Source organism: Opisthorchis viverrini (genome assembly GCF_000715545.1).
Source record: "Opisthorchis viverrini unplaced genomic scaffold opera_v5_8, whole genome shotgun sequence".
In the NCBI taxonomy this organism is placed as follows: domain Eukaryota; kingdom Metazoa; phylum Platyhelminthes; class Trematoda; order Opisthorchiida; family Opisthorchiidae; genus Opisthorchis; species Opisthorchis viverrini.
Window position 1 is genome coordinate 3,658,307 of NW_008751664.1, and position 27,758 is coordinate 3,686,064.

Here is a 27,758-nt window from a genome sequence, read left to right on the forward strand (position 1 = left end):
GAAAAATGGGGGCCGGCAGAAGGGACGCCACAACAGTTACACGGAGACCAGCAACTGATTTCGAGGATATGGGGAATGGTCTCTACGATGGACGCAGGATCGAATTTGGAAAACACGAGGAAGAAATAAGATCGTAAGCATGGCCACGTCAAGGAAACCGAATCCAGAGATTCTGTGGCTCCGTAAGGGTATCTCGTTGCGTGGGACACCGGACAGCCGTGACACATCCCGAGATCCCAGATCAGCACGCTTGCAGCCACAGGAACGGACAGAAATGTGACAGCACCCCCATGATTCGTCACAGTGGATTTCAAAACAGCGGTTGGTTGAACAGCCTCCTGAAAAGGGAGGTGTCCGGAGGTCGGCAGTCCCTAATAACCGAACATCACGTCTTTTGGACGGATGTGTCACGTACAGGGCACGGACCAAATGAAGGCATGTCCTGGTTGGTCAGAATGCCAGTCAATCTGAGTCGAGCACCTTTGACTCGACGTTTCTCCACCCTCACGGAAATTCTAGCACGACCATGTGGAACAGTCTTTGAATACCCTGTAAATGCAGTTCTAATAATTTTCCTTTTCTCTATAAAGAACTGTATAGAGCTACCGTGCCTTTTGATATACCATAGTCGGCGGAGCAGGAAATCAAAAGGTCGATACAGGGTTGGACTACCATACATCAAGTCGTAATACTGATTGACAATAGCATATCTCATCCGGGTCGGCCAGTGCTTTGTGGCTGGCCAACTCCGCCTCGGTGTGACCGTATGTGTTGGTTGTTTGTGCGGGCTACAAACAGGATTTTGTTCGCATAAACACTTGCGTGGTAGACATTCATCCTCAGTCTGCCACGTAACTGCAAGGAATTAACCTTACAAGCTGGGAGACCATCTCAGCGCCTAAGATGGCGGCGTTCATCTTTTCAGCTGGTTTTTGTAGTTCATAGACTGAGCACCTGCGGCCATGGATGTGACCTCGTGTTGGACATGTGCAGCACGGTAACAGTCTACACATGATTAAGAATGACTTGCCCTATAAGGGTACTTCAGTGTTGGACTAAAATATACTCTATACAGCCTCCTGAAATCAAAGGTGTCGATCGAATAAGAGAAAGGCTACTTCTCTTCATGACTGAAAGATCCAACAGATCACCAGGGTACAGATTAAAGGGCGGTGGCTACAAGAAAATCCGTGATACTGCTCAGGCTACCCCGGGACGAAAGTACACATCCGCAGATTAACACATGTACGCATTTTTCGTCGTCAACAAGTAGGTGCTGGGTCAATGTTCAGAGTTGGTGTGCACTTGCCGCTGGTTAGCGTCAGAATTCTGACGGTGCTACTTCTCTTCATGACTGAAAGATCCAACAGATCACCAGGGTACAGATTAAAGGGCGGTGGCTACAAGAAAATCCGTGATACTGCTCAGGCTACCCCGGGACGAAAGTAATAATTTGAAGTGTGCCCGATTAGAATATTTCAGCGTGAAAAAATTTTACTATCCATTACAGAAATGCCTCTCACTAACTTTACACTGTGAGTTCGCAAATTATTTGAGAGTCGTCCTTCGAGAAGTCGAAAAATGTAGCATCTGAGTTTATGCTTGACTACGTTCCCTCGGTTCAAACCGTCAACTCTTCAGTGGGATGCAGAACCGGTTCTTGGCGTATTCGTACTGCGCGAGGGGCATTAGATTATTGGCGGGAAGATTCTATAGATAGCTTTTTTACAGAACGCCATGCGCCGTCGTGCGCGATACCATCGATTTAACTATCCGGTGCCATGCATTCGTCCCTTCTTAGCTAAGCTGTATCAGCGGCATTTTGTAGACCGATGGGATAACATGTCCTGTAAAGAGTCGTTCTCCGGCAGATATGAGGTCGACTTCAGTATCTTTGGATGATTACCACCCTGCCCCTAGTTGCCAGATGAATTAGTTTTAGCTTGACTTGCCTAATGTCTTTACTGCCGACAATAATTTTACTTCACCGAACAAATTCGAGGAAATACGATTACTCGTAGTGCAGTGCTGTCTACCTTACCTGGGTGCACATTGGTAAAATTCCAAGGGTGAAGGAGGGATGTAAGAACAAGCTTCTCCCGGTACAAACCCTGATCTCATTGCAACAAATGCAAAGCAATATCTTTCAGCCGATAAAAGGATAGAAGAACAATATTGGGCGTGGGCAACACCGCTTTGTCCTACTACCCAACAAAGTGGATACAGGCACAAATTCAAACGGCTGCGCATCCAGTGAGCGGCCGTGGATCCTGCTGTCGTAGCACCAACTCTGCTTTGTTTTATGCGGAGTGCCGAAGAAGCCGTGTGATATTTTCCTTCCGCTCTGTTTGGGATAAAACAATATGGGCGACGTTTCCCAGGGGTCAATGTTTAGCCTCCAGGTGCATCATATGTATCAAAACTGTTCTCCGGACACCAATGCTTGGCGGTGCTGGTGATATTGAATTGTGTTTTCGTGGTTAACCGATACTTCAGTAGCTAATCGATGCAACTTTTCAATGTCCTAGCATTTTCGTTTCCTCTAAATCGTGGCAGAATTGTTAATATGAATTGCAAAGTATTCCTGGTTAACTTCACCTTTGCCACCCAATTCCCACGGTGGAGCGGCACAGGCATTTGGGTGTCTTGGCAATCTAAACCTCTCGCCCCTCTAATTTAGCTGAATCCTTCGTACACCTAGTCCCTACATTACGCCTAGCACTCACACACGTCTATCTGTTGTCAAACGAAATGCGACCACTGCGATAACATCGCCTCAATTTCATATAAAAGCTCATGTACCCATTTGTACACACTTAATTACAATCTCATCCCCTTCATGGTTATCATTTTTAACTCTAACTCCCAGGCCGGCAACTCAGGCAGTGGGACGCAACTGTTCACCTCAACCCATCTACACGAACCTCAGCAGACTTATTGCCAAGACCTGTGTAGCGAATCTCCTAGCGATTCATTATTGCAGAGCGATTCGCGCAAGTGAAAGAGATGTCCTTTTGTTATTTATGAGCGAAATGTGAGACAACATAAAGGAATATATCTACATTGTCGCTAGTTCCTTTCGGGGTTAAGACTCACCTTTTCGCGGGCAGTTTTGTTTTGTTGCTCATTAATTGACGCGCTCTCTCTGAAGGTTGTGACTACAGAAAATGGCCAGTTCGACCCACACAATAAAGTGTGTTGTGGTCGGAGACGGCGCAGTTGGAAAAACATGTCTCCTCATCTCGTATACCACAAATAAGTTTCCACAGGAATATGTTCCAACTGTAGGTTTATTTCATGTTCTTTACCTTCTTGAAGGTGTTTGATAATTATGCGGTTACCGTGATGGTTGGTGGGGAGCCATACACTCTGGGATTATTTGATACTGCAGGCCAAGAAGACTATGATCGCTTAAGACCTCTGAGCTATCCGCAAACAGACGTTTTCCTCGTGTGTTTCTCCGTTGCGAATCGCAGTTCCTTTGAAAATGCGAAGGACAAGGTTGGTGATGGTTTACTTAGGTTTCACAGTGGTGGGCTGAATTTTTTCTTCATTGAAAACCATGAGTCATTGCATAGCAATATTTAGCCTCAATATGTACATAGATCATAACCGGGCGTTAAAATTAGTGGTTTTCTTTTACAAGAGCACAGAGACTTGTCATAAGTAATGTAGCAGACCTAGCGAACTGCCTTCGTGTTGATGCCATCCATGGTTGGTTTCGAGACGCCACCCTTTCATGGGTGGTAAGTCCTTGCTCTAACTGCTCTGTAAAGTACCCTGACGTGGTCCACCGTCCTAACAGGACAATCGTAAGACCTCAAGTCGTCCCACACACTCGACCTGTCATGGGCCGGAATGGTTCCATCCTTGCAGTAAAATAATGTAGCCCGTTTTCACTCTTATTACCTAGTCATCTTGGAAACTTGTGTGGTATGTTGGACAGTGGGGCTGATTTCGTTCGCTTTTGCGTTTGTTGTTTCCATGCGGGAGTTCATTACGGCTTTCGGAAATTTGGTTTCCGTTCGTGGAATACCCAATGAGCTATGCCTCTTCCAGCCTGTTTGGGCTCAAGCTAGCCTGGAACGCTGGCATGACAAATCTCCGTGATTATGAACATGTGTTGTGGTAGGACAGTTTAGCTCTCGTGTATGCAGCATTCTCCTGTTACCTTTTGCAAACCGAGGAATGGCTACCACTACTAACTGAATTCCGATACGTAAATAATGCGCAGGAAGTCAGTCAATGAGTACACGGCCGTCATCCGAAACTAACTGAATTCCGATACGTAAATAATCCGCAGGAAGTCAGTCAATGAGTACACGGCCCATAATATGGTGTTAAACCCCTTCCCCAATCCGTTTTTAACGTTTATCAACGCTTCCGTTGGAGAAACAACATGTTTATGCTGTGCCAGCTGCAATTCGGTTATGCGTATACCTTTACATCCAAGAGAACCTGGGGTAGATCTCCTGAACACCACTCAATCCAATTACTATCGCACTGAATAAATGGAGGTTGGAATAATCTTGACTTCAGTCGTAGTGGACGACGGTGGATGTGATTGTGCTCTGCATTGCACGGAATTATCAAATGACGGGGAGCTTCAAAAATTTTTAACAAGCAGCGACATAGTTGCTGATAGTCACTGATGAAGCTGCGAGGCGAACAATGATCTGCGAACCTCCGGCTTTCATCTCCGAGTGAGAATCTGGTTGGATTGGAATACACGGAAGATATTGCTTTCAATTTTGGAGAAGTCCAAGAGGTGCAAGCAATAATAGAAAAGCTGACCACAGTCATCCAGTCATGCGTCCCACGAAGTGACAAGTTATGTCCTGGGACGTACAGGTTTTGAATATACCTCACAGTGACACGGGATTTGTGGGACGATCTACGTACTTCGGAAGTTGCATTAGATCTGACAACAGTACAGCATGAAGTGAATGCTATAATCTGGCATGTTAGACCTACTTTTGCCAATTTACGCCACATGTGGCATAAAAAACAAGCTCACTGGGTTTCAAAGGATTATGTAGCAGTACAGACTGCATCGCTGAACGACTGGGGAACTTGGCCACTTCGAATGGATAATGAAACATTCAGGTTTTTGACCATCTGTCTCCGAACCATAGCTAGAGTCGGTTGGACACGGCAAATTCACAATGGGGTGATAAGGAGGCGGGTTTTTAGTGAATCAGAGTACTTTCTTTAAAGAATCCACCCATCATTGCAACCTAAGTTTGCTGTGTTTTGTTGCACCTGCCGAGACGCGCGCTGTTTTCTGTGCTTGATTCAGGTTGGCGGAAACCTAGAGGTAGGCAAAATTTGGTGTGACAAAGATGTCATGGAAAGTTTGGGCGCTGTTGGGGCTGTTTGCATTGCGTGATGGAGTCCACTTGATCCTTATTATGCTTTACTGGGGACGCTGAATCATGTGGTGGCTAACCGATGCTTGGCGTTCATTCTGTCAGTTTCCAGCCAGATCGATTAAATGTTTGGGGGAATGTTCGTGTAGGGCTAGCCCTAGATCCCCTCCCTACCCCATTTTCTTTCCACTATAAGGCTTTATTCAAACATTGATGTGGTTGCATGCAAGTGAAGTGTCAGTGTTCTCATGGTGTTGCTGTCAATGTTGAGGATATTGTTGGTGAGCAACGACGGCCTGGAGCGCTCGACCTCATCGTTCCCCAGAGCCCTTTAGTTTCAAATGGATGACTCTCAAAGTATCTCCAGAAGGATCGTTGGTTTAGGCGCTAACCTACTGACCGGGAGGTTCGTGGTTCAAGTCCAGCCCTTGGGGCTCAACTGTTCCTGTCCAGTTTTGGTTAACCTGGCAGTATTTCGGCCCCTGTGCTTCGGTTGGCATGGCAGCTAGGTACCGAAAGGAGGCGACCATCGACGAGACCGCTGAGTCAAGTGAAATATATTCCCAAGATCTGGACCCAAATTTACGTTTCAGACATACTGGAGGCTATCGCAATAGCAAGATGTCAGCCGTCCTGGAGTTTAAGCGACATTCTTTGACTGGATGTGGCTCAGTAGTTAGTAGTAGGTTTTGGCAGCCTGGCAGTATCCTAGCCTTCGTGCTTGTTTCGGGTGGCATTGTAATTAGGCATCGAAATGGTGCTACAACTGAGCGATTTTTGGATGGCCCGGAATAAACCGCTTTTGTTATTGGTTGTTCGTCTTACGCCACCTATTCGACGTAGATGGTAACGTACTGCGGCGCACGACTCTATGTTGGCTAGTTTGAGTGCTCATTGTTGGAGAGACGGACTGTCCACCGATTCCCGACTATCTCGCACATGCATTATAGTTTGAAGTGTGAAATTTGTCAAATAATATTGATGCCCCCACCTTGAGTAATTTGCCAGGTATTCCGTCATCTCCGGCAGCCGTCGTTTTACGGTTCAGATATCGCCCTCCGATGTTTAGCTGTCGTAGGTCCGTCTTCACAGGGCTTGTGGTAATGTTGCTAGCTGACGGCGTCCAAAGCCATTCTGAGTCGGTTGTTTGGCAACATTGAGGGATGTACCATCTGGGCAGCTATTGTCCCTGGCCTATCCGGGTGACCCGGATGCAATAGGGATGCTGCATTCTTGGTTTGACGTGTCTTGGACGTTGAATTTAACAATCTGCGAGCGACCATCCCTATGAACTTCTATATTGATTGATGCTACAGCTGCTTGGTGTTGCGTCTGGTTAACAAAAGCTTCGACGAGGAGACCTGGCAGAAGACCACTGGTGATTTGGATCGCACCGATGGACGATTTGCGCCAGCTCTATCGTGATGTGTCCTTCAGATTTTCCCGATGCCTCTGACTCCTAAATGATAGAAACGATAGGAAATGGTGACTTGCTCTATATGCTGGTAAAGGCACTAGGATCATGTCTAACCGTTTGTTCTCGTCCCTTGTTTCACTAAGCGGGCCTGTTGGGGATGAATTCTGCAACACAGCCGGTCACGATTTGGCCATACGGAGGAATCCCCAAGTTCTCCAGGTTTGTAGTCACTACAAAACAAAAACCTCACAATTTTTCCACAACGTTCATGGATGGGCGTGGTCCTACGGGTTAAAATACAAATTTATTGGACCGTTTTAAGGGTGAAATTTCACCAGAGTAAAAGAAACCATACCAGTTGTGACAAAATTAATTCACTGACTAATGACGGAAATACAATAACCGAGGTGAAACTGACTCAGGCCCACCAGAGGACACTGAGTACCCGGGACTGGAGACCAAGCCAGAGTTCTTGGAAATCCAGCTACGAAGGATGGTATCATCCATATACCTCAATGAGACGCCTGATCCTCGTTGGGATATTATACTACATATAACATCGTCCACTGCAATGGATATAATGAGGTCACTCTGGCCAGATGTCCAATCGGCCTCCGAACCTGGCGGACTTCACCCACAGATCCGACCGTTAACCTGTTGTGTCGTTTGTTTGTCTCTTGAACTCGGGATACTACGAGAAAACGAAGCTAGAGTGTTTGAACCCGACTTACGTAGGTAGTAAAGAAGCCGTTCTACCTGATTATTGTCCCCTTACCTTACTCTCGATTGTGTACAACCGTATGTACAGACTAATCATATGAGCTGTCAAACTACCCAGCTAAAAATGCCGTAATGCAAATCGGCCATCACGGACTAAGAACTGATCTTCCAAGTTCCAAAGACCTATCTGTTTCGGTTGCGAGTCGATTTGATGCAAGGAGAGAATAAGCGTTTCCAAGGTTGAAGCATCGAATGCAACTGATGGACAGTCGGTGTCTTTGAAGATTGCTCGAATGTTAGCCTAATGAGTCCGATAAATACGGAATCCAGCTACGAATCTTAATCTACGAAGTGTTACATTCTTCTTTGCCGTCAGCTCAATAACGGCACAACCGAGAGACGTTAGCTTAAGGTGTGGCGTGTTGCTTAATGAGGGCCTGTTGTATGATTGTCGCACTACTGTTCCTTGTTACTGAAACGGAAAAAGTCTGTCATCTTCTCGTGCTTTTGTCCGGAGAATGCGGACCTTCTGCAAAAACCCATACAACGTGATACTCATTTTCAAAACTCTAAGTTCGGAATACGAAATATTTGTGGAACTTCGTTACTTACATACAAAGCCTGGTTTGTCCAAGCTTATCAGAAGTATCAACCCTTCGGTTTGTCACTGTACGAGATTTTGCGTGTCCCGATCCCATCATAGGTTCCTTCAACAAGTTTGCTCTCGTTTGCACTTATAGTCAGAAATCCGAGGTCCGCAGGTGATAGTATTCCTCCGCACCATATTCTGAGATTCTTACGAAAATAGGGACTAGCACTTTGACTTCACCGATAGTTTTGAATTATATTCTGTGACTTTTCGGTGCCGTATCTGGTGTTTCTTTCATCATATATTAAGTTTACCCTCAGCAGTTCAAATGCTATTGGGTACCATAAGTACTGTGCTTGCAACGGTGGAAGAGTTGGTCTGGTGTGGAATGGAAGTTTTGGCTGCATCTACTATTTGGTTCAGTTTTGTGACGCCGACTGAGACGCACTTTCCAAAGAATATTTCTACCTCAGATTTAATATGGTGTTGTATACCTGTAAGTGCAACAGTTTTGGGAACCCTTCCAGTAACTAAAGCCCCGACTTCCGTAGGTGTATTTGTAACCCGCAGTGTTTAACTCGTTACGCAATCCAAGGGATTAAATAGAATAAATAATCATTGGGCTGTGGCGCCCCTTTCAGTGTGTGGCTGCCGTGTACTTCGAAGAAAGCATAATGAAGAAGACCCTACCGGCTTTTCCGAGCCTACACAAGAGCACTCGAGAAACCGGAGTCGTTTTTGCATTACGGACCTTCTGGTCAATAGTTTCGCAACTTAGTCACAGAGATGTCTCGAGCTCGTGCTTACTAATAAATTTCTTCACTAATCTGTTACCGCCTTCCTACTTACCACCTTTCCGCGTTGACCATCATTGTAGACACGATCTCAAGGGTCGCATGTGCCAGGCCGTAGTAAGGGGTGTATTGCTGTGTGGTTGTGAAACGGTTTTTGCGGACGGACGATGTGTGGTATCTTCAGGCTTTTGAACACCGGTATCTCGGAAGTGTTGCTGGTGTCGGATAGCGTCGGTGGATTCGTGAAGAGTTCCTTAGAAAATAGGTATTTAGTTGTGCAGTAGGCACTTAAATTGTGAAAAACATCCAACGCCACCAGCCGCGGTGGTTTGATGCTACGCTGCCTGAAAATTTGTCTACCGGACGAATGTTTTTCCCCCGCGACAAGGGGTGGGGGGCAACGTATAACGTCCACTTTCTCCATTCTTGTTCAACCTCATCATCGAAATTGAAATAATGAGGCGAGAGCTGGAAGGCCTTCAAAACCCCGGTGTTCAAACTGTTGCTGGTGAGAGTCTTGCCGACCTGGAGTACGCAGATGACATTGCCCTCGTCTTTGAAGACCAAAGCGAAGTACAAACCCTGTTGAATAGACTGACCGCCATCATATCATCTTTTGGCATGCGCCCTGCACCTTCAAAGGGCAAATTTATGCTTCAGAACGTGCAGTCTCCGAACATGTCCCGCAAGGAGAATTACCGGAGGTTGTGGAAAACTTTACATGCCTCACTCGTCGTATTAGCTCTGATGGAAATCTCTGATTAAGTCAGTGCAAGAATCTTAAAGGCTCGAATCACGTTTGCTACTCTGCGTCACTTGTGGCGTCAAAAAGACAGATCTTAAGGGTCGCGTGTACCAAGCTATAGTAAGGACTGTGTTGTTTCACGGATGCGAGACGTGGCCTCTGCGGACAGATGATGTGAGGCGTCTTCAGGTTTTCGGCCACCGATGCCTCAGAACCGTGGCTGGTTTTGAATGGCGTCAGCTTGTTAGTAACGAGTTGATTAGAAAATGGGCATTGGGTTGTGCGGCAGGTACTTCAGTCGGGGAAAATATCTAGCACCACTGACTACGGTGGTTCGGTCATGCGATACGCATGCCGAAACACCATCTACCGAGACGAGTGTTGTTCTCCGTGCCTCCTGAATGGTGCGAATCGCGAGATGCATAGTGTATGACTTGGCAGAAAGGCGTGAGAGAAATCACGAAGAGTGTGGGTGTTGTTGGTGTTGTACGCCTTCTAGGATGGGATCCCCGTGACCCTGCCTGTGCTTGGCGGGAGACGTTGCAAGAAATCGCGACTGGTCGATGTCAGTGGTGTTTATTACAGTCAATTCCTTTCCAGATTGTCTGCTTGAGCGCTTGGAGGTGTAGACACCTCAGAATGATAGACAAGGCCTAGCACTAGGTCCCTCACTCCCCCATTCTTTTTCTCTTCTTTCCACTCTAGGTCTTTAAATATAATTAGACGGGCTTTATGGTTGTACGACAGTGAAGCATCAATGTCAACACTGATAGTGCTGTCTTTGATGATGATGATGACCACGTGTTGTTGGTGCAATCCGTCTCCCGTTACTCCCGCACGCCTGGGTGTTGGTGCGGAAAGAAGCAGCGGATAATCGATGTCAGTGGCCTTCACTCAACCAGTTTCTTTCCAGATTATCTGACTGAGCGCTTGGAAGTGTAGGCGTGAACCTAGTATCAGGTCCCCCCCTCATCTATTCTTCCATTCACTTTGAGGCTTAGTGGTTAGAGCGCGAATTTACTGGCCAGAAGGTCTGTGGTTCGAGACCGACCTTTGCCTCTCGATTTTCCCTGTCTAGGCTTGGGCAACCTGGTAGTATCCCAGCCCTCGTGTTACCTTCTGGTGGCATGGCAGTTAGGTGCCGAAAAAGTGCAACAGCTGAACGATTTTTTATATATTTTAAATTTAATGAAATAAATTTTGCGGTTTCACGGCAGTGAAGCATGAATGTCACCACCGATGTTTCCGTCACTGTCGATGATGCTTGTGTGTGTCTTTGTCATCTGTGTCCGTCCTGCATCTGATCAGCTTATTCTCACTAGTCATGTGACGACCCTCGGGTAGCTGTCCCACCAATTAGAATCATGAGTTTCATCTCGGATAGGACTATTGGCACTCCATACCTGCGAGTTATCATTCCGCACCTCGTCAGCTGGTGTGCGCTGCGCTTGGTTAGCCATAGATTTACGTCTTTGTTGTTGACCCCGCCAACGTGAACATTTCCTTAAATGTCCGCAAATTTTCGGACGTAGGCTTTGCTTCGGATATTCCGAGTCGCCTAACCTACGCGTAATCTATGGTTTCGCATCTGGAATTCAACAGCCGTGCTATTTTATGACTTTCCCAGCTTTGCCGCTGAGATTTATCGGAAAAGTTTCGACCATTCGGACGTACTCTTAGCTGCAAAAGTAAAACTCAAAGGACGCCTATCCAAATTATTATTATGCATAATATTCGGAATGTCACCGTTTAATATAAGCTATTTGATCTGTGTGAAGTTAAAGCGGTCACTGACGTAAGGACCTCCGGTCGTGACTGCAGTCCTGTTATTCACTTTACCATTGCGACCACAGCAACACTTGCTGTTGGTTAGGGTTAGTCAGACGATTTTCTCCATCACATTGCCTGTCGTACTATGATTGTAAGTTGGTAAATTTTAAGGCCCCGTTAAACAAAGCATTATCCTATCAGATGTGACTCATGTTTGCTGTGGTGGATTTTTTGAATTGGCTTGTCGAATCTTTGCTCCCGTGCTTCTTTCGAGTGGCAGCTAGGCACTGAAAGGGTTCTGCAGATGAAGCATTAAGTGAAGTGATTCTGTGACTGCCTCACTAGCCCTCAATCTTCCACAGTCAGTTACACTGGCATTCCCAGATCCATTGTGGTGTTGTCGAATCCTCCCGTGCTTCTTTCGAGTGGCAGCTAGGCACTGAAAGGGTTCTGCAGATGAAGCATTAAGTGAAGTGATTCTGTGACTGCCTCACTAGCCCTCAATCTTCCACAGTCAGTTACACTGGCATTCCCAGATCCATTGTGGTGAAGTAATCATTCCATATGACTTAAGGTGGTCCATTCATCTTCCATCACGGTCTGAAGATTGGCAGTTCGTGCTCCCATGCTCAAACTACCGTGTACATCTCGGCCATCATTTTCAAGCTTCCTGACGTGATTGTTTTCTACCGGATTTCTCGTCTTCGAGTGAGACTACCCTCTCTCGTTTCTGTCCTGATATCCTCTTTTCAGTCGCAGCTGAATTAACCATGGATATTGTTACTAAGTTAGATCGGAATTCATATTGACCCTTGTTATAGCTTTTGCGTGCTAACCGCCGAAGTACGTTAATCCCTTTCGTTCAAAACAGGCTCGACATCCAACGCTCCTTCAAAATTTAAACCCTTATTCGCTCATTACCGCAGCTTCTCATAATGATCCCTAGCCACACAGTCCGGTGCCTTGTCATTAGTTTTTGTGTTGAGCTCCTGGATCCTAAATGAATGAAATGTGTATGCAAGATCAGGCGTCTGTGTGTTCTCATTATAGTTATGAAACTCCGTCGCATAGTGAAGATCACTTTCAGGGCGCATTGTGCCTTCCTATCCTTCGTTTGAAATACTACTCATGGGAGGGTTGCACAACTTACTACGCCTATGAACTGTGAATAAGTTGCGTATGAACAATCACAACAGTCCACTACGAAGTGTGAAAACAACTTTTGTGTTAAATCCTCCTACTTATCAGTCTACCGTTGGGTTTTGTCTGAGGTAGACGTTCAAAGTAGTAATTTCAAAATAGGTTTCACATACGGTTTGGAAAATAACCTCGCCTTAAGCCCCTTTGTATGCTGTCTTACGCTTTTCTTGTTTTTTTATCATCGTATTCCACCATATTCACATCTTACTATTTTCGGGAATGAGTCTCATTTATTTAGTGACAGCTAATAAATAACTCGTTCGGCTGTGGTACCCTTTCGGTACCTAGCTGCCATTCCACCCGAAGGAAGCCAAAAGATGATATGATGGCGGTCAGTCTATTCAACAGGGCTTGTACTTCGCTTTGGTCTTCAAAGACGAGGGCAATATCATCTGCATACTCCAGGTCGACAAGACTCTCACCAGCAACAGTTTGAACACCGGGGTTTTGAAGACCTTCCAGCTCTCGCCTCATTATTTCATCAATGATGAAGTTGAACAAGAATGAAGAGAGTAGTAGCTACCTCTAGCGAGTCTTTCACTATCCAAATAAATATGAAAAGTACGGGCTACAGGGATACGTTGTCCTAATCCCTCATCCCAAATCCGTGAATTTGATAGCACCGATTTCTCACGGGTTCCTTGTCCTGTGTTGTATGGTTACTCTTCTGCTGACTAGTTTGGCGTGAGTCCACTTTTTGGCAGTTGCCTTTGGGAGTGTTGTATTTTTCGGATGGCCTTTCAGTTTTGTTTTTGTGTCATCCCTGACAATATGAACAAACTAAGCCCCATTTTTTCAGTCAATAAACCAATCATCCCTCCTAAATGGCTTAGCAATGCGTCTGCCCATGGTAAAAACTGTACAGGTATTAGCGAATCTGTTGTCCCTCGACACACACTGACTGCGTTGTCGCATGTAATATTCGCCTGTCTACGATCGACAGAATCAAAGAACAACCCATTACACGAAAAACAACTCAACTGTTGAAAATGTCAACCCAAGGCCTGACAAAAGCCTGACAAAAGTAGTCAGTCGCAACTTTCGTTCTACCTCCTCCTCATACCTGACGCATCTGGAAGTCTAAAATCCCCATTTGGGGTTACCGGGTCACACAGGAACCAAGGTGAAGCGGGCGCTCTACAAGGGGACGCCATTATCGGCCATTGGTGATACGTATTTGGGAAATCGTCCTGCAGTCAATTAGCCGAACTTTTCACTGAAGGCGGACGTGAGTTCCGATTATCCAGTTATCAGCGCTCTGTTGTAGTCAATATTGCAATCAACGGTCGACTGACCCCAAGTGTCGCGAAGCCAATCAGACAGCGGGCCAATCTCAATAATCTCTGGTAAAAAGGACTAGTGCCTTGTGATTCGACCAGATCGTTGTAATAAACATCCGGTTTGATTCAGTTAGTGACTTGGTACCGAATGGTATTCGGGAGAAATAACTCACCCTCGGTAGATGAACTGATCACACTGCATAGGTTGCGCTGACTTGGCCACGTGTTGCGTATGCCAGTCGACCGACTTCCTCGAAGGGCTCGTCTCAAAAGCCAACCCAATGGGTGGAAGAGAGCCAGAGGCGGTCAAACAAGGACTTGGCAGCGAAGGATGGAAGCAATTACCAGCAAACTCAGTTGCGCTGGTCACTGCCGTCTTCCTGGATAGGGACCCCGAGACGGGCTACATCAATGGCTAGAGACATTGTCAGATATGGCCCAGTCGCGCCGTCAATGGCGCTCGTGCATCAAAGCTATTGCCTTCAATGCATAGCTCCTTTTCCAACCCCCCTTCACTTGACGGCCCACTGACAGTGCTGGATTTACGCACCAATCTATCAGCTCCCGCCTGCAATGCGCAGCTACTTCCCCCTCCCCCCAAATCATCGGTGAACGAAACTGCGGCAGCTACAACCACTGTACGACGAGTACGCGGTTATTACAGTTGACAGTGATGATGATGATGATGATGATGATGATACCTATTAATTTCTCGTCGAGCGTTGATGGCTAGCCAAGTATGACGGTCTAACGGTTCGACAGTTTTCACTCAGATTGGCAGTCAACTGCTGATTAGACATTCACGTCTGCATCTTGAGACACTGACACCCGCTTTTTTGTTCCCGCTTTGGATGCTGTCCTTCAAGACGCTTTCCCCGTGAGCACTCATCGTAATCCGCTGCAATGTGGCTTGAAAAACTTCGCTTTAGTACGTTTGGTAGTATTAGCTTCAGGGGACTTTTTTGTCTCAAAAGCCAACCTTTCCCCAGGTTTTAGCCGTTTAGACACCTCACCCCTCGTGGTACCGCAGCTTGGTACCGAAAGGGTGTTTCAGCTGAATTGTTGCCTTATTATTTATTCATGACGGCACCTCTTGTGACACTAACAAGCTGCATGCAACGCCATGAACATTGTAGTACTAATTACCTTTTGCTTCACGTTTCGAACTTTGGTGTACGGTGTTGAACCACGACAGTTGTTTAATGTTTACCTGGTTAGCTGTAGAAGTCTAAATTTTTTGACCTTTTTATAGGTGTGCATTGCAAGTTACCGAACCTGGACTAAACCCATGTGAAGTAAATATTCAGGAATTCTAGCTCATTTTCATTGGCCATTATTTTGAGGTATAAATTGTTGATGTATGGTCTCCCTAATTCCATACGATTCGCCTTTACCTTATTACAGTGGGTACCAGAAATAATGCATTATTGTCAGCGGGTCCCCTTCCTTTTGGTGGGCACACAAACCGACCTGCGTGACAGCGACTCAACGGTCGGGGCGAACCGAGGCAGCAAGGCGAGGTTCATCACGCCAGAGGAAGGACAAAGGTTGGCCAAAGACGTTCAGGCAGTAAAATATGTTGAATGCTCCGCTCTCACACAGGTAAGATTTTTGCTGGCACTTGATGACATGTCTTAGTAATCTTCAGCATCATAATACGTTCGCAGAAGCCTTTTGTTGGACCACAGCTTGTCACGGTTTAAAATATTGTAGTGGACAGTGAGGTTGATTCGTTCTTGTTTTTTCAGGTGTCTGGTAATTTACTTACTTAGACAAGCAAAAGACGGGTTTATTCCAAGATGATTCTGACTGTCCGGTTTGCTGAGTTTGTGTCCCACACATATTCTAACATCACCGGTGTCGAGGTTTGGAGGGCTTGGTTTCTCAACGACTGAAAATTAAGTCCACAAAGATTACCTCTATTTCCTGACTGTAGTATTGCCAACATCATTAATCACTAAATCCTTGTTTTCTGTCTATCGTCGCTGTGTAATAATCGGCCATCCTTGTTCAGGACGATTGCGTCCACCGAATACCAACAACGAATCTCATTTACGCTGCTTTGTTCTGTCCTTGACATTCAGGGCGCTCACACAGTGAAACTGTTCTCCCTAATTCCTCACCCATCTTTTCTTTCCCTGGCTCCAGGCGAATTCGCTCGTTCTCCTACTCTGTCAGTAACCAACTGCTGTAGGCACGCGAATCGCGGTGGTCGCGTGCATAGCTCATGGTTCCAAAGCTGAGCTGAACTGCCAACTGTTGGCCGATTGAGATGTAATTTTCTCGTCGTCAGGACAATCCTTAATTACAACTCGTATTTGGGGTTGATTGCTTGCTAAGACTTCAGGGCAAGTCGCCCCGAGCAAATTTTATTCGAACATAAGGTGGACGCTATTTCAGTGTAAGCAGTAGTTCCACCCGGCATCAGTTAGCATATCGTACAGTCGCTTTTGATACAGTTATAGGCTGCATACTCCAAGGGACCGAAAATCTGGAGAAAGACTAACCGATCTGAACGATCTAGTCAGCACAACCTACCATTAATAGAACGCTGGAAGTGGTCTTGTTTCTGAATGCACTTTATGTCCTCGAATTGTTGAATTTCGCGTAGGGATCTTGGTTCCCTTATGTCTCTCTGTACTTGTGTAGTGACGAGCTTGCCTTTGTGTGTTTACGTAATCTCGGAAGCTGCATAAGCCGCCGCTGTACTGTCGCAGGAATTCATTGTGCGTGCGAAGTATTTACTGAATTACATTATTTGTGGTATCAGAAAAGAATTTCATTGGGGCCAACGCTATATGTACGGGGCAACCGCAAGAATACTCACTTCATGGGTGTGAAAGTTGGCTCTTCGGATGTTAGGATTTCAGATGTCTTCAAACATTCGGTTACTAGTACTTTCTTAGCACAGCAGAAGTTAGCTGGCTACAGCATGTCCGCAACTAAACGATTCGTATGCGAGTACTTGGTGACAAATAATGATTATTTGAGCAGAAAACCAAGCTTGTCAGTTTTGTTATTCGGCTCTAACACCCTTTCGGTGCCTAGCTGCCATGCCATCCGAAGAAAGCACGAGAGCTGGGATACTGTAAGATTTCCCAAGCCTAGTCATGAGATGTCGGGATGCAGAGGTCGGGTTCGAACCACAGATCTCACGGTCAGTAAATTCGCGCTCTAACCACTGAGCCATCTCGCCCCTCACTTTGTTGAAAATATATATATTGCACAGGCCAACCACCGGCTCCTAATCATCATCGTCGCAGATAGCAACATCAGTGTTGATACTGTTGCTTCACTGCCCTATAACCACAAATTTTATCTAATTATTTTTAAAGTCTTAGACCTATGGGAAGAAAAAAAGAGTGGGTGAGGGAGGGGACCTGGCGCTGGCCTGCCACAACTATTCTGAGGTGCCTGCACCTCCAAGTGCTCAGTCAGACACTGGAAGGAAACTAACAACACGAACCCCATTGACACCGATCAGCCGCCATTTTTTGCAACCGTTGTTTTCCACTTGAAACTCGCAGGTGAAAATTTACAGAAAGTGGGCCATTGCAGGACGACGCGAAAGAAAGGTGGCTGCAGTCAAACGGTTTGTTGTGAGACCTTCCTGCCTTCCTAGCTGGGATCCGCACGATCCTTCTTGCACATGGTTTAAAACCTCTGAAGCAGACAGCTAACCCTAATGGCTAGCTGCCAAATCCTAACAGAACTGTCTAGCTACAGTCTATAAGTCATTGTATGCTGGGCTTGTATTGGATAATACTGTGGATAAGAATATTCAGTCAGTTGCATTGATGGCCTGTCGCTCAGGCATGATGCCTGGTTATGTTTATTTCGTTCGCTTTTTGCACCAAATCCTCCCTTCTCCCTTTTCATTTTTTACTGGAGCGTTGTTTACTTACCGTTTTGTGGCATTTAAGTGGCGGTATTCACATCTGGTGTGTTACTGTTGACAATGAAGGTAATGATGAGTTGCTTTTCAAGGGTGTATTTATTTACCCACACTTTTCTTAGACTTGTGTGGTCACCTCTTCACATTACATGAAGGGCTCAAGGAGCGCCGTGCATACTGCTGATCAACACTAGCAGCTTTCTTTGACCTTATAGGCACCCTTGACTCCATGCATAAATTGGTACTTCTGCACATACTTGGTTACACAGGAAGTTTGTAATTATTCGTATTGCCATTTATTCCCGTACAGCTGTGCTGTGGACTACTAGAAACTATCCAAAAATTCCCCTACAACTAGCTCCATGTAGTTCAGTTGTTAAGCAGTGAACTTACTGACCTGAAGGTTCACGGTTCGAGCCCAACCTCAGCATCTCGATTACCCCTGTCCGAGCCTGGGCAACCTGGCAGTATCTTGGTCCTCGTCGAGCCTGGGCGGCAGTATCTTGGTCCTCGTGACATGCACCAAGAGAATATCACAGTTGCACTATTATTATTATTATTCTGAAGCTAGTGGAGTGGGTCACAATTGTCTTCTTTTTTGTTCAATTCTGTCGTAGGTACAACCGTAGAATGCATACACTTAGTTATCGAAACGGCGTCTGTACTAAGACTAGTTGACTTGGATTACGAGGATGACTATCAGGAATCCGCTTAGTTTACCCCAAATAGTCCAATAGTTAGGCCACGAGCTTACTAATAGGATGGTCCGTGGTTCGAACCCAACGGTTCCTGTTTGGGCTTGGACAACCTGGCAGTATCTCAGCCTTCATGCTTTTCTCGGGTGACACGGCGACTAGTCACCGAAATGGTGCTGCATATGGACGGTTATTATTAAATTATTACTATATTCTACTCTAACCGTTAGAGGTGGTCCCCTGTTTTAGCATGCGTTTTCCACCCTCGAAATACGAGGTCATACTAAACTTTCTAACCTCTTTCGATCCACTTTAAATTCAAGATAATGATCTTGAGTTGTGATTGGTCGTTTTACACGTCTTGTCAGCTGCATAAACGATGACTTTAGGTGGCCATGCCTGCATAACCAAGCGACACGCAATATTTGTCAACTCGCGTCATCTTGGGCATCAGAAGGTCGTTTTACTGGTGGAAGGGTTTTTGTCTACAAGACAACTTAAGCAGCAGTTTCAAACTATGATTGTCAGACCTCTCTAGGGCCTCAGATCTACTAAAATATTTGATCACTGATGTCCTGGTATCACAGCAGGCTGGCTGCAGTATGTTCTCAACTACGCGGTCCGTGTGTTCTCGTTAGTTGGTTGAAACCTTTGGCATCAGATCGAGCAAGCCAGGTTAAGGTGTTTGGGACCTGTGCTATATACGCTCAGCGGACAGGTCACGGAAAGCAAAAGCCGTTAAACTGATCGCCGTAAAATCTCCGCGACTTCCTGGTTGGGGTCCACGTGATTATCTTTTTTACAGAGTATGCCTCGTAAGCGGTACCAGTGGCGAGCGCGCTGTCATCGATGGGGTTTCCCAACTACTTTATATCCGTCTGGTAACAGTTTCAATGAACTTAATGAACAATAATCATTGTTTCATATCTCGATAACGCTTTGGAGTATTCATGGAGGATGTCCGTATTCGCGCCAATTGTTTCTCATCATTTTTGGTTTTAAGCATTGTGGGTGCTGCATGGAGGATATCTATGCGGTAATCACGGTGTCGCCCACCAGGGTTGGTCATTGGATAGACTTACAAACGCAGTCTCGTGGTCCTTCAGTCTGGGGGGTGGGATAAATGTGATAGTGTTTTCTTTAGGTCACGCGTTTCAGATAAAGTTCTTGGTTGAGTACCTAGTCGGCCCTCTTTTTAAGTTTGGATGCCGTGACAGTATCTGGGCCCGTGTATAACCATGAACCACACAAACAAATGTACCGTCATACCACTTCAGTCGCCTTATTCGGTACATACAGCCAGATCGATGAATGAAAACATGACAGCTGATGTCTCCCATCTTCATTATCATCTCAACTTTTTCCGGCCCCACATGCACCAAGAGAATATCACAGTTGCACTATTATTATTATTATTCTGAAGCTAGTGGGTTGGGTCACAATTGTCTTCTTTTTTGTTCAATTCTGTCGTAGGTACAACCGTAGAATGCATACACTTAGTTATCGAAACGGCGTCTGTACTAAGACTAGTTGACTTGGATTACGAGGATGACTCTCAGGAATCCGCTTAGTTTACCCCAAATAGTCCAATAGTTAGGCCACGAGCTTACTAATAGGATGGTCCGTGGTTCGAACCCAACGGTTCCTGTTTGGGCTTGGACAACCTGGCAGTATCTCAGCCTTCATGCTTTTCTCGGGTGACACGGCGACTAGTCACCGAAATGGTGCTGCATATGGACGGTTATTATTAAATTATTACTATATTCTACTCTAACCGTTAGAGGTGGTCCCCTGTTTTAGCATGCGTTTTCCACCCTCGAAATACGAGGTCATACTAAACTTTCTAACCTCTTTCGATCCACTTTAAATTCAAGATAATGATCTTGAGTTGTGATTGGTCGTTTTACACGTCTTGTCAGCTGCATAAACGATGACTTTAGGTGGCCATGCCTGCATAACCAAGCGACACGCAATATTTGTCAACTCGCGTCATCTTGGGCATCAGAAGGTCGTTTTACTGGTGGAAGGGTTTTTGTCTACAAGACAACTTAAGCAGCAGTTTCAAACTATGATTGTCAGACCTCTCTAGGGCCTCAGATCTACTAAAATATTTGATCACTGATGTCCTGGTATCACAGCAGGCTGGCTGCAGTATGTTCTCAACTACAAGGTCCGTGTGTTCTCGTTAGTTGGTTGAAACCTTTGGCATCAGATCGAGCAAGCCAGGTTAAGGTGTTTGGGACCTGTGCTATATACGCTCAGCGGACAGGTCACGGAAAGCAAAAGCCGTTAAACTGATCGCCGTAAAATCTCCGCGACTTCCTGGTTGGGGTCCACGTGATTATCTTTTTTACAGAGTATGCCTCGTAAGCGGTACCAGTGGCGAGCGCGCTGTCATCGATGGGGTTTCCCAACTACTTTATATCCGTCTGGTAACAGTTTCAATGAACTTAATGAACAATAATCATTGTTTCATATCTCGATAACGCTTTGGAGTATTCATGGAGGATGTCCGTATTCGCGCCAATTGTTTCTCATCATTTTTGGTTTTAAGCATTGTGGGTGCTGCATGGAGGATATCTATGCGGTAATCACGGTGTCGCCCACCAGGGTTGGTCATTGGATAGACTTACAAACGCAGTCTCGTGGTCCTTCAGTCTGGGGGGTGGGATAAATGTGATAGTGTTTTCTTTAGGTCACGCGTTTCAGATAAAGTTCTTGGTTGAGTACCTAGTCGGCCCTCTTTTTAAGTTTGGATGCCGTGACAGTATCTGGGCCCGTGTATAACCATGAACCACACAAACAAATGTACCGTCATACCACTTCAGTCGCCTTATTCGGTACATACAGCCAGATCGATGAATGAAAACATGACAGCTGATGTCTCCCATCTTCATTATCATCTCAACTTTTTCCGGCCCCTTTAATACCCACTCTCTCGTGCAGCCCATTTGCAGGCACGCCAGGCAGACACTCAGGAAAGTGACCAACTGTACACGACCGCACGCATCTGCCGATTCGGTTTCACTAATCAGGACATGCGCCCCGGTTTTCATCCCATTCCTCAATGTTGTAACTCCTAAGCAAGCTACCAACAAACCACATTTGCACGCACTCTTGACGCCTTATCAATAGACAAGCTGCGTTTCTGAGACCTGAATATGACGTCGGAGTGCAGTAACTGACTTTATGCGTCTACTCTACCCAGATGCAATTGACTGCGGAACTCGTGATTCTTCAGCTGCTACAACTGGTTTTAGCTGGTTCGTCTAGCTTTTAGCTTCTGAGTTGAGGTTCCCTTGCTTGCTTGAATGCCGCAAACAGTCAATTTCGTGCCCTCTGCCCTTTATATGGGGATTCGCACCGGACGGAATGCTAATCGATCTTTATATTTTCTGCCCATGCACTAGCTAACTGTAACACTAGTTCTGCGAGGGAACTGACAACCCTCTTATCCATCATGACTTCAAACACAGTCCTAGTCACTGGAGTTTACAGTGCTCAGGTAGGCTGCCGCAGTCCAAGCGAAGCGCGATTTGTTGGCAAGTTTAATTTGGATCTGAAATTTAATGATAACAGTGAACGTCTTTTACGCCTTTTCGCTGGACGTCAGCAGTACAGGGTTTGAGCTCAGTGACCGCTTTTGTGCTAGATGGCTTCCTTCTGGTGCTAAACAACCATGGAGCGAAACCGATCAACTAGTTGTTTGCTAACGATTGCTAGGCTCAATGTTCTATTGCCGATCACTCTGAACTCCATATTGATTCGGATTATGCCCTCGTCTGATGTAGGTTTTCGCCGAATTTTCCTGGTAAACCCAAAAAAAGCGGATCGTGATCAGTCATGAAGGTAAATTGACGACTGATGAGCACCTAATGGAAATTTTTCGAGGCAAATACGATCACCAGAGCTTCCCTCTCTAATGTGGCTGAAATTGTGCTCTACTGGTGTCAGGGATCTGGCTGTATGAGCGGTGACTTTCTGGCTTCCGTCGCAGAATGCACACTAGATCACCATTCAGTGCCATAGTTCGAAGTACTCGGTGCCATAATTATTTCCAGTGACGGATCGTAGTAGGTGAGAAGCAAATCTAAGCTCATGTGTTTGAAGTGTGTTTGAGTCGAAGGTGCGTTAGCAATCTACTGATCACGTGCACTTGAGGTTGTTGGTGGCTGGGCTCAAGGTAGTCCAATGGTTAAGGTGCCAACTTACTGACCAGAAAGTCCGTGCTTCAAACCCAACCCCGGCATCTCGACTGTTTCTGTCCAGGCTTAAACAACCTGGCGGAATCTCAGCTATCGTGCCACCCCTTTGGGTGGCATGGCAACTAGGCACCGAAGGGGTATTACAGCTAAGCGGCTATTTTCAGTACTATTTATAATATGATTCAACGGTCCTCAGAGGTGATGTGTGGCTGGTGAAAATGAGCTACGGGGGCTGATGAGACCAAGAAACAACCTAGGGGATGCCACATCTTTGGTTTGACGTGTCTGATCGGTGGCCGTGTCCATCAGTGATGAAGCCATGTTCCTGGATGTCACCATACATGGGGATTGAGACCCGTGACAATTATATCGTCCAACTACCCGGCAACACCGCAACACTCAGCAATCTATCTATGATTTGTCGACATATGGTTTGCACTGTCTTGACGCCAAACGACATTCGAATACTGGCTATATGTAACAGATCGGCATGTATATTGATGGTCAAAAGCCCACTGGGATTCCTCTGCGACTTCGGTTTTAAGCCAAATCAATTTCCACCTGACATTTTATCCCATTCTATTTCGCCATCCGAAATGGACAGAGGATCCTCCTGTGTATCCAGTGCACCACTGAGACCACTGGAAAGTCTGTGCACAAGCAAGTAGTTCCTTTTGCTTTCCTGACAATCAAGATCCACAAGGCCCACGCCGAGTAGTCGATCGGTTGAAGAATAACCTTCTATAGTCAGTCCGGTTCCTGATCAACAGTGGACATGATGCATACGCTGCTGGGTTTTTCGGCCTGAAGACTGATCTAGAATTTAGGAGCAAGCACTCTGACTTTAGCTTTTCTACAGCGTTGGCGAGTATGGGTGCGTAGCATGGCAAGAGATTCTCGAATGGACGTTGCGGAACATAAATTTGTGCAGGGTCGTTCCCGGTTGCTGCGCTTGTGAGATTGCAACTGTTATTAGTATTGAAGAATAACCTTCTATAGTCAGTCCGGTTCCTGATCAACAGTGGACATGATGCATACGCTGCTGGGTTTTTCGGCCCTGAAGACTGTCTAGAATTTAGGAGCAAGCACTCTGACTTTAGCTTTTCTACAGCGTTGGCGAGTATGGGTGCGTAGCATGGCAAGAGATTCTCGAATGGACGTTGCGGAACATAAATTTGTGCAGGGTCGTTCCCGGTTGCTGCGCTTGTGAGATTGCAACTGTTATTAGTAGGCTTTTCCAATAAATTCAGCTAGCTGATCCAATTCAACCCTATGAAATCAACTTTGAGACATGCCGTCAGGTAGCACTTGGCTTGGGCCGTAGAGCCATTAAAGTGTATGGAGCAGTAGACTGTCTCAGTTAATTTAAGCCTAACCCCAGAAACATTGCGGGCCCAATGTTCAGTCGGATTCATATGATGTTTGCCAAATCATTTCCAAGTTCGTTCGCTGAGCGGCACGATATCGGAATCCGTATCGAACTGCGAACTAACATAGGTTGCCGCGCACCGTCACAGACCTTAGGCAAGCGAATTCAACTCTGTCGTCGTTACCGAGTTGGACTGCGATGCATGAACTGTGCGGTAGTGAAATGGTGGCTACGGCTTTTGGGATTGATATAGATCTTTGTGGTCATGAAGACTGCACTTGCGAAATTTACGCTACCTAAAACGAAACTGGCGAGCGAAACGCCACGCACTGCAACGCCGTTTAATTCTGTGAGGTTCGCCCTGTTTTTGACGGAGCCGATTCTCGGACCTTCTTGGAAAGGTGGAATTGACATCTGAGCAAACAAAGCATGCTTCACAGGTGCTCATCAGGTGAATCCGGTGATAATTCCAAGCAAACCGACAAATGAATGTAACTTCGCAAGGTACTATCGCAGAAATGGCTATTTCGGGTTTCGCACGTCTGTCAGCGATAGCGTCCAGCTAGATCTACTGGGGTTGTAGAAAACCGGTTGAAAAAGCGACGCGCTGTGTATCTATAATCTCATCGATAGAGTCGGAGCGATTCTCCTGTTGTGTTCTGATGTGGTCTTTCACCTTTTTAGTGTTCGTGTCTTGCTGGTTTCTAAGCAAGTTGAAATGGCCTGTATCTATCATCTCATCGATAGAGTCAGAGCGATTCTCCTGTTGTGTTCTGATGTGATCTTTCACCTTTTTAGTGTTCGTGTTTTGCTGGTTTCTAAGCAAGTTGAAATGGCCCTATGTGATTCGCCTTTTTTTATCTGCTTCGACAATCCTCACTTGATTTTCTGGTGAAACCGATTCTTAGTTTTCATTACGATCTTTTGGATAACTGCAACATTATGGGGACATTACGGGCACCGCCCCACCAAGTAACCACATGTTTAGGCCCGAATGGATAGAAGACAGCAATAGGGTGGCACGTATTTTCCACCCCCCCTCCCACTTAGAAATCCCTATCGTTTGCGAGCTCTATTGCAATGTTATGTGAAGGTCAGATCAACTCGTCTTCCTCGCGAGGTTAATAACGAATACTGAATAACTAGTCCGGTTTTCTGAGTATGGTTTCATATTCTGATCTTGACGTTTGCGTACGGATAGCTATGATGGGCTTAACGTCCGTACGTACTTCGTTGGTAAATCTTTCGCACCGCCTGTGAATGTGAATGTGACTCGTGTACGTTGTTCTTCCACTGAAAGTGTAGCTGTAAGGTTGTTTATGGTTTCGTTCGGAACCAGCTATGGCACCGATTTTATAGTCATGGCACATAAGATTTACATTCTTGCTTTTAGGCGCAGGGCGAAGGGATATCGATGGTTGGGTTGCAACTGTTTCAATTGTTTATATATTTTCTACTTTACTTACACTCATCTCCCTACGCCGCTCTTTTGGGGTGCTCACAGACGACTTGTATTCCGATTACTTGACATCCTCACCATGTACCCATGAAAACCTTTCACAGACTACCTGTCGGTGCCAAACAGGTGAATTGCGTGTTTGTCAGAACCGGTTCCCAAATCTGCTGCTGCAAGACTGGGCGGGTTTGAACCCTATTCTCATGCTTGCGGATATCGATAACACATAGCTCTTCTCGTATCTGAAGCCATATTAATGTAGATGATATTGAATAATCTAAATAATCCTGCCTCAGAGTTTTACATACGCTTTACATCTCTAAAGAATAAAGTGCTGCTACAAGACTGGGTGGGCCCGAACCCTAACGTCATGCTTTCGGATAGGGCGATTGCGGTAGTAGAAGAATTAGTCTACCTGTTTCAGTTCTGGTGGTCTAGCCAAAGACGATGTTTCCATTCGGATTGGGAAAGCCAGAACAGCTTTCGTGTACCTGCATCACCTGTGGCATACGGGTAACATCAGCTTATCTGTCAAGGGTGGAGTTTAAAATGTTGCGGTGCGCTACATATCATTATACGGATCAGAAGCATGACCTCAGTGGCCAGCTAACTGAGATTCACGGATGGCTATAAAATGACCATATACTCTTGCCTCTGACCACTATCTGGAAAATCGGAACAGTACCAGTTCTTTGGGCGTTTAGACCCATATGGCACTCGTGTAGATATAGACACTTTAAATCCAACGACAACCGAAATAAATACCTATTTTTCTCTCCATGCATGGCTGTCGTACAAGAGTGATACATTCAGGTTGCTCAGGCTTAGAGAGGAGTAGTCGAAAAGTCGGAATAAAGTACTGGTTCAGCGCATAGCTGCCGTGTACCCTGAAGCAAGCACAAGGACTGGGCTACTATCAGGTTGCCAAAGCACGAACAAGAGCAATCGGAAGCCCGGGATCGGGTTGGAATGGTGAATCTTTCAGTCAGTTCTATCCTGAGCTCTCAGGAGCGTAACTTGAAAAGTTAGGGATAGTCTGGAATCACTTAGGAACTTGAAGAAATGTTAGGTAGTGGTCCACTGTACTACCCTTAGTATTCATGTTAAGTTCATCTGTTGTTTCCCTTGGAGTGTTGCTTAAGCCCTGTGAACGGCGGTCTCATTAGGTCAGTCAGCTACTCATGAATACTGGTTTCTTACCCATTCGTCTCTGTGTTGGATATGATCACTAATTATAGTTGGGCTTAGAATGTCACCCGGATTTATATGGATATGTGTATGTAAGTTGCATACAGTTACAGAATACTTCCGTCCACAACGTTTTCAGAAGTTTGTCAAGTTGATCTGTGGGGTCACGTTTACATGGTGAGCCTTAAATACTGTGAGTTACGTGATGCGTCATACTGTAACCACAGCTCTACTAGTTACCATTTTTTTCTGGCTCTTGCTCCCTACATAATCACCTTTACTGTTGGTTATGGAAGTATGGATTTTTTTCATTTCTTATGCAGCGTGGTTTGAAAACCGTGCTGGACGAGGCAATCATTGCTGCATTGGCTCCACCAAAGGTAACTCAGACGCGAAAGTGCTGCTTGATATAAACCCCAATTCTTCGCCCTCCTATCCCGTCACAACCCTACACAGAATGAGGTCCTCCTCGTGAGAATCCCTTTGGCCCCAAATCGGCTGTTCATATTCGGATCAGTGCCAGTCGCCCATTTTTTCACACAAGCATCTGATTTTTTGGAAATCAAACGGCTATTCCCCCATTGCTTGGCGGATGGTTAACCGTATAAATTCCCTTTGTGCCTGTTCTGCTTTTCAAAATCGGTGAGGATCTATGTCCTTTTATCTCACCGATCATGCGTCGGAATTCCCTTCGGTTGTCATCCACCGTTTACACCTGGTCCACTCTGTTCCCTTCCGTTTGCTATTATTATTAATCATTATTATTATTATCTTGCTGAGTTTTGATAGGGGTGATCCTGGAGTCACGCATCACATTATGGCTCCCTGTAATGCTGTACTCTTTCCTCATGTTTTGTACGTAATGATCTCAATTGAACTGTCAACTTTGACCGTTTCTCTCGTATTCCGTGTTCTCGTTTGTGCTTAGTGCTCCGCCCCAGCCCAGGACTAGAGCATGCACTGCTTTTCTCGTTTGCCTTTTCGGCCCCTCTTCACATGGACTAATAATTATGACACAATCACTGCTTTGTGGATTACAGTGGCATTACCGAAGTTTTTTGTTGCT

General features: G+C 45.7%; 1 protein-coding gene across 1 annotated transcript; it reads left to right on the forward strand.

Annotated features, from left to right (window-relative positions):
• Window positions 1-3,139: 3,139 nt before the first annotated feature.
• T265_00829 (hypothetical protein) lies at window positions 3,140-27,746 on the forward strand (the record flags this gene model as incomplete). Its single annotated transcript, XM_009164701.1, has 3 exons — window positions 3,140-3,501; window positions 15,289-15,486; window positions 27,016-27,746. 3 exons carry the CDS (start codon window positions 3,298-3,300, stop codon window positions 27,103-27,105), a joined length of 492 nt encoding a protein of 163 aa, XP_009162965.1.
• Window positions 27,747-27,758: the final 12 nt, after the last annotated feature.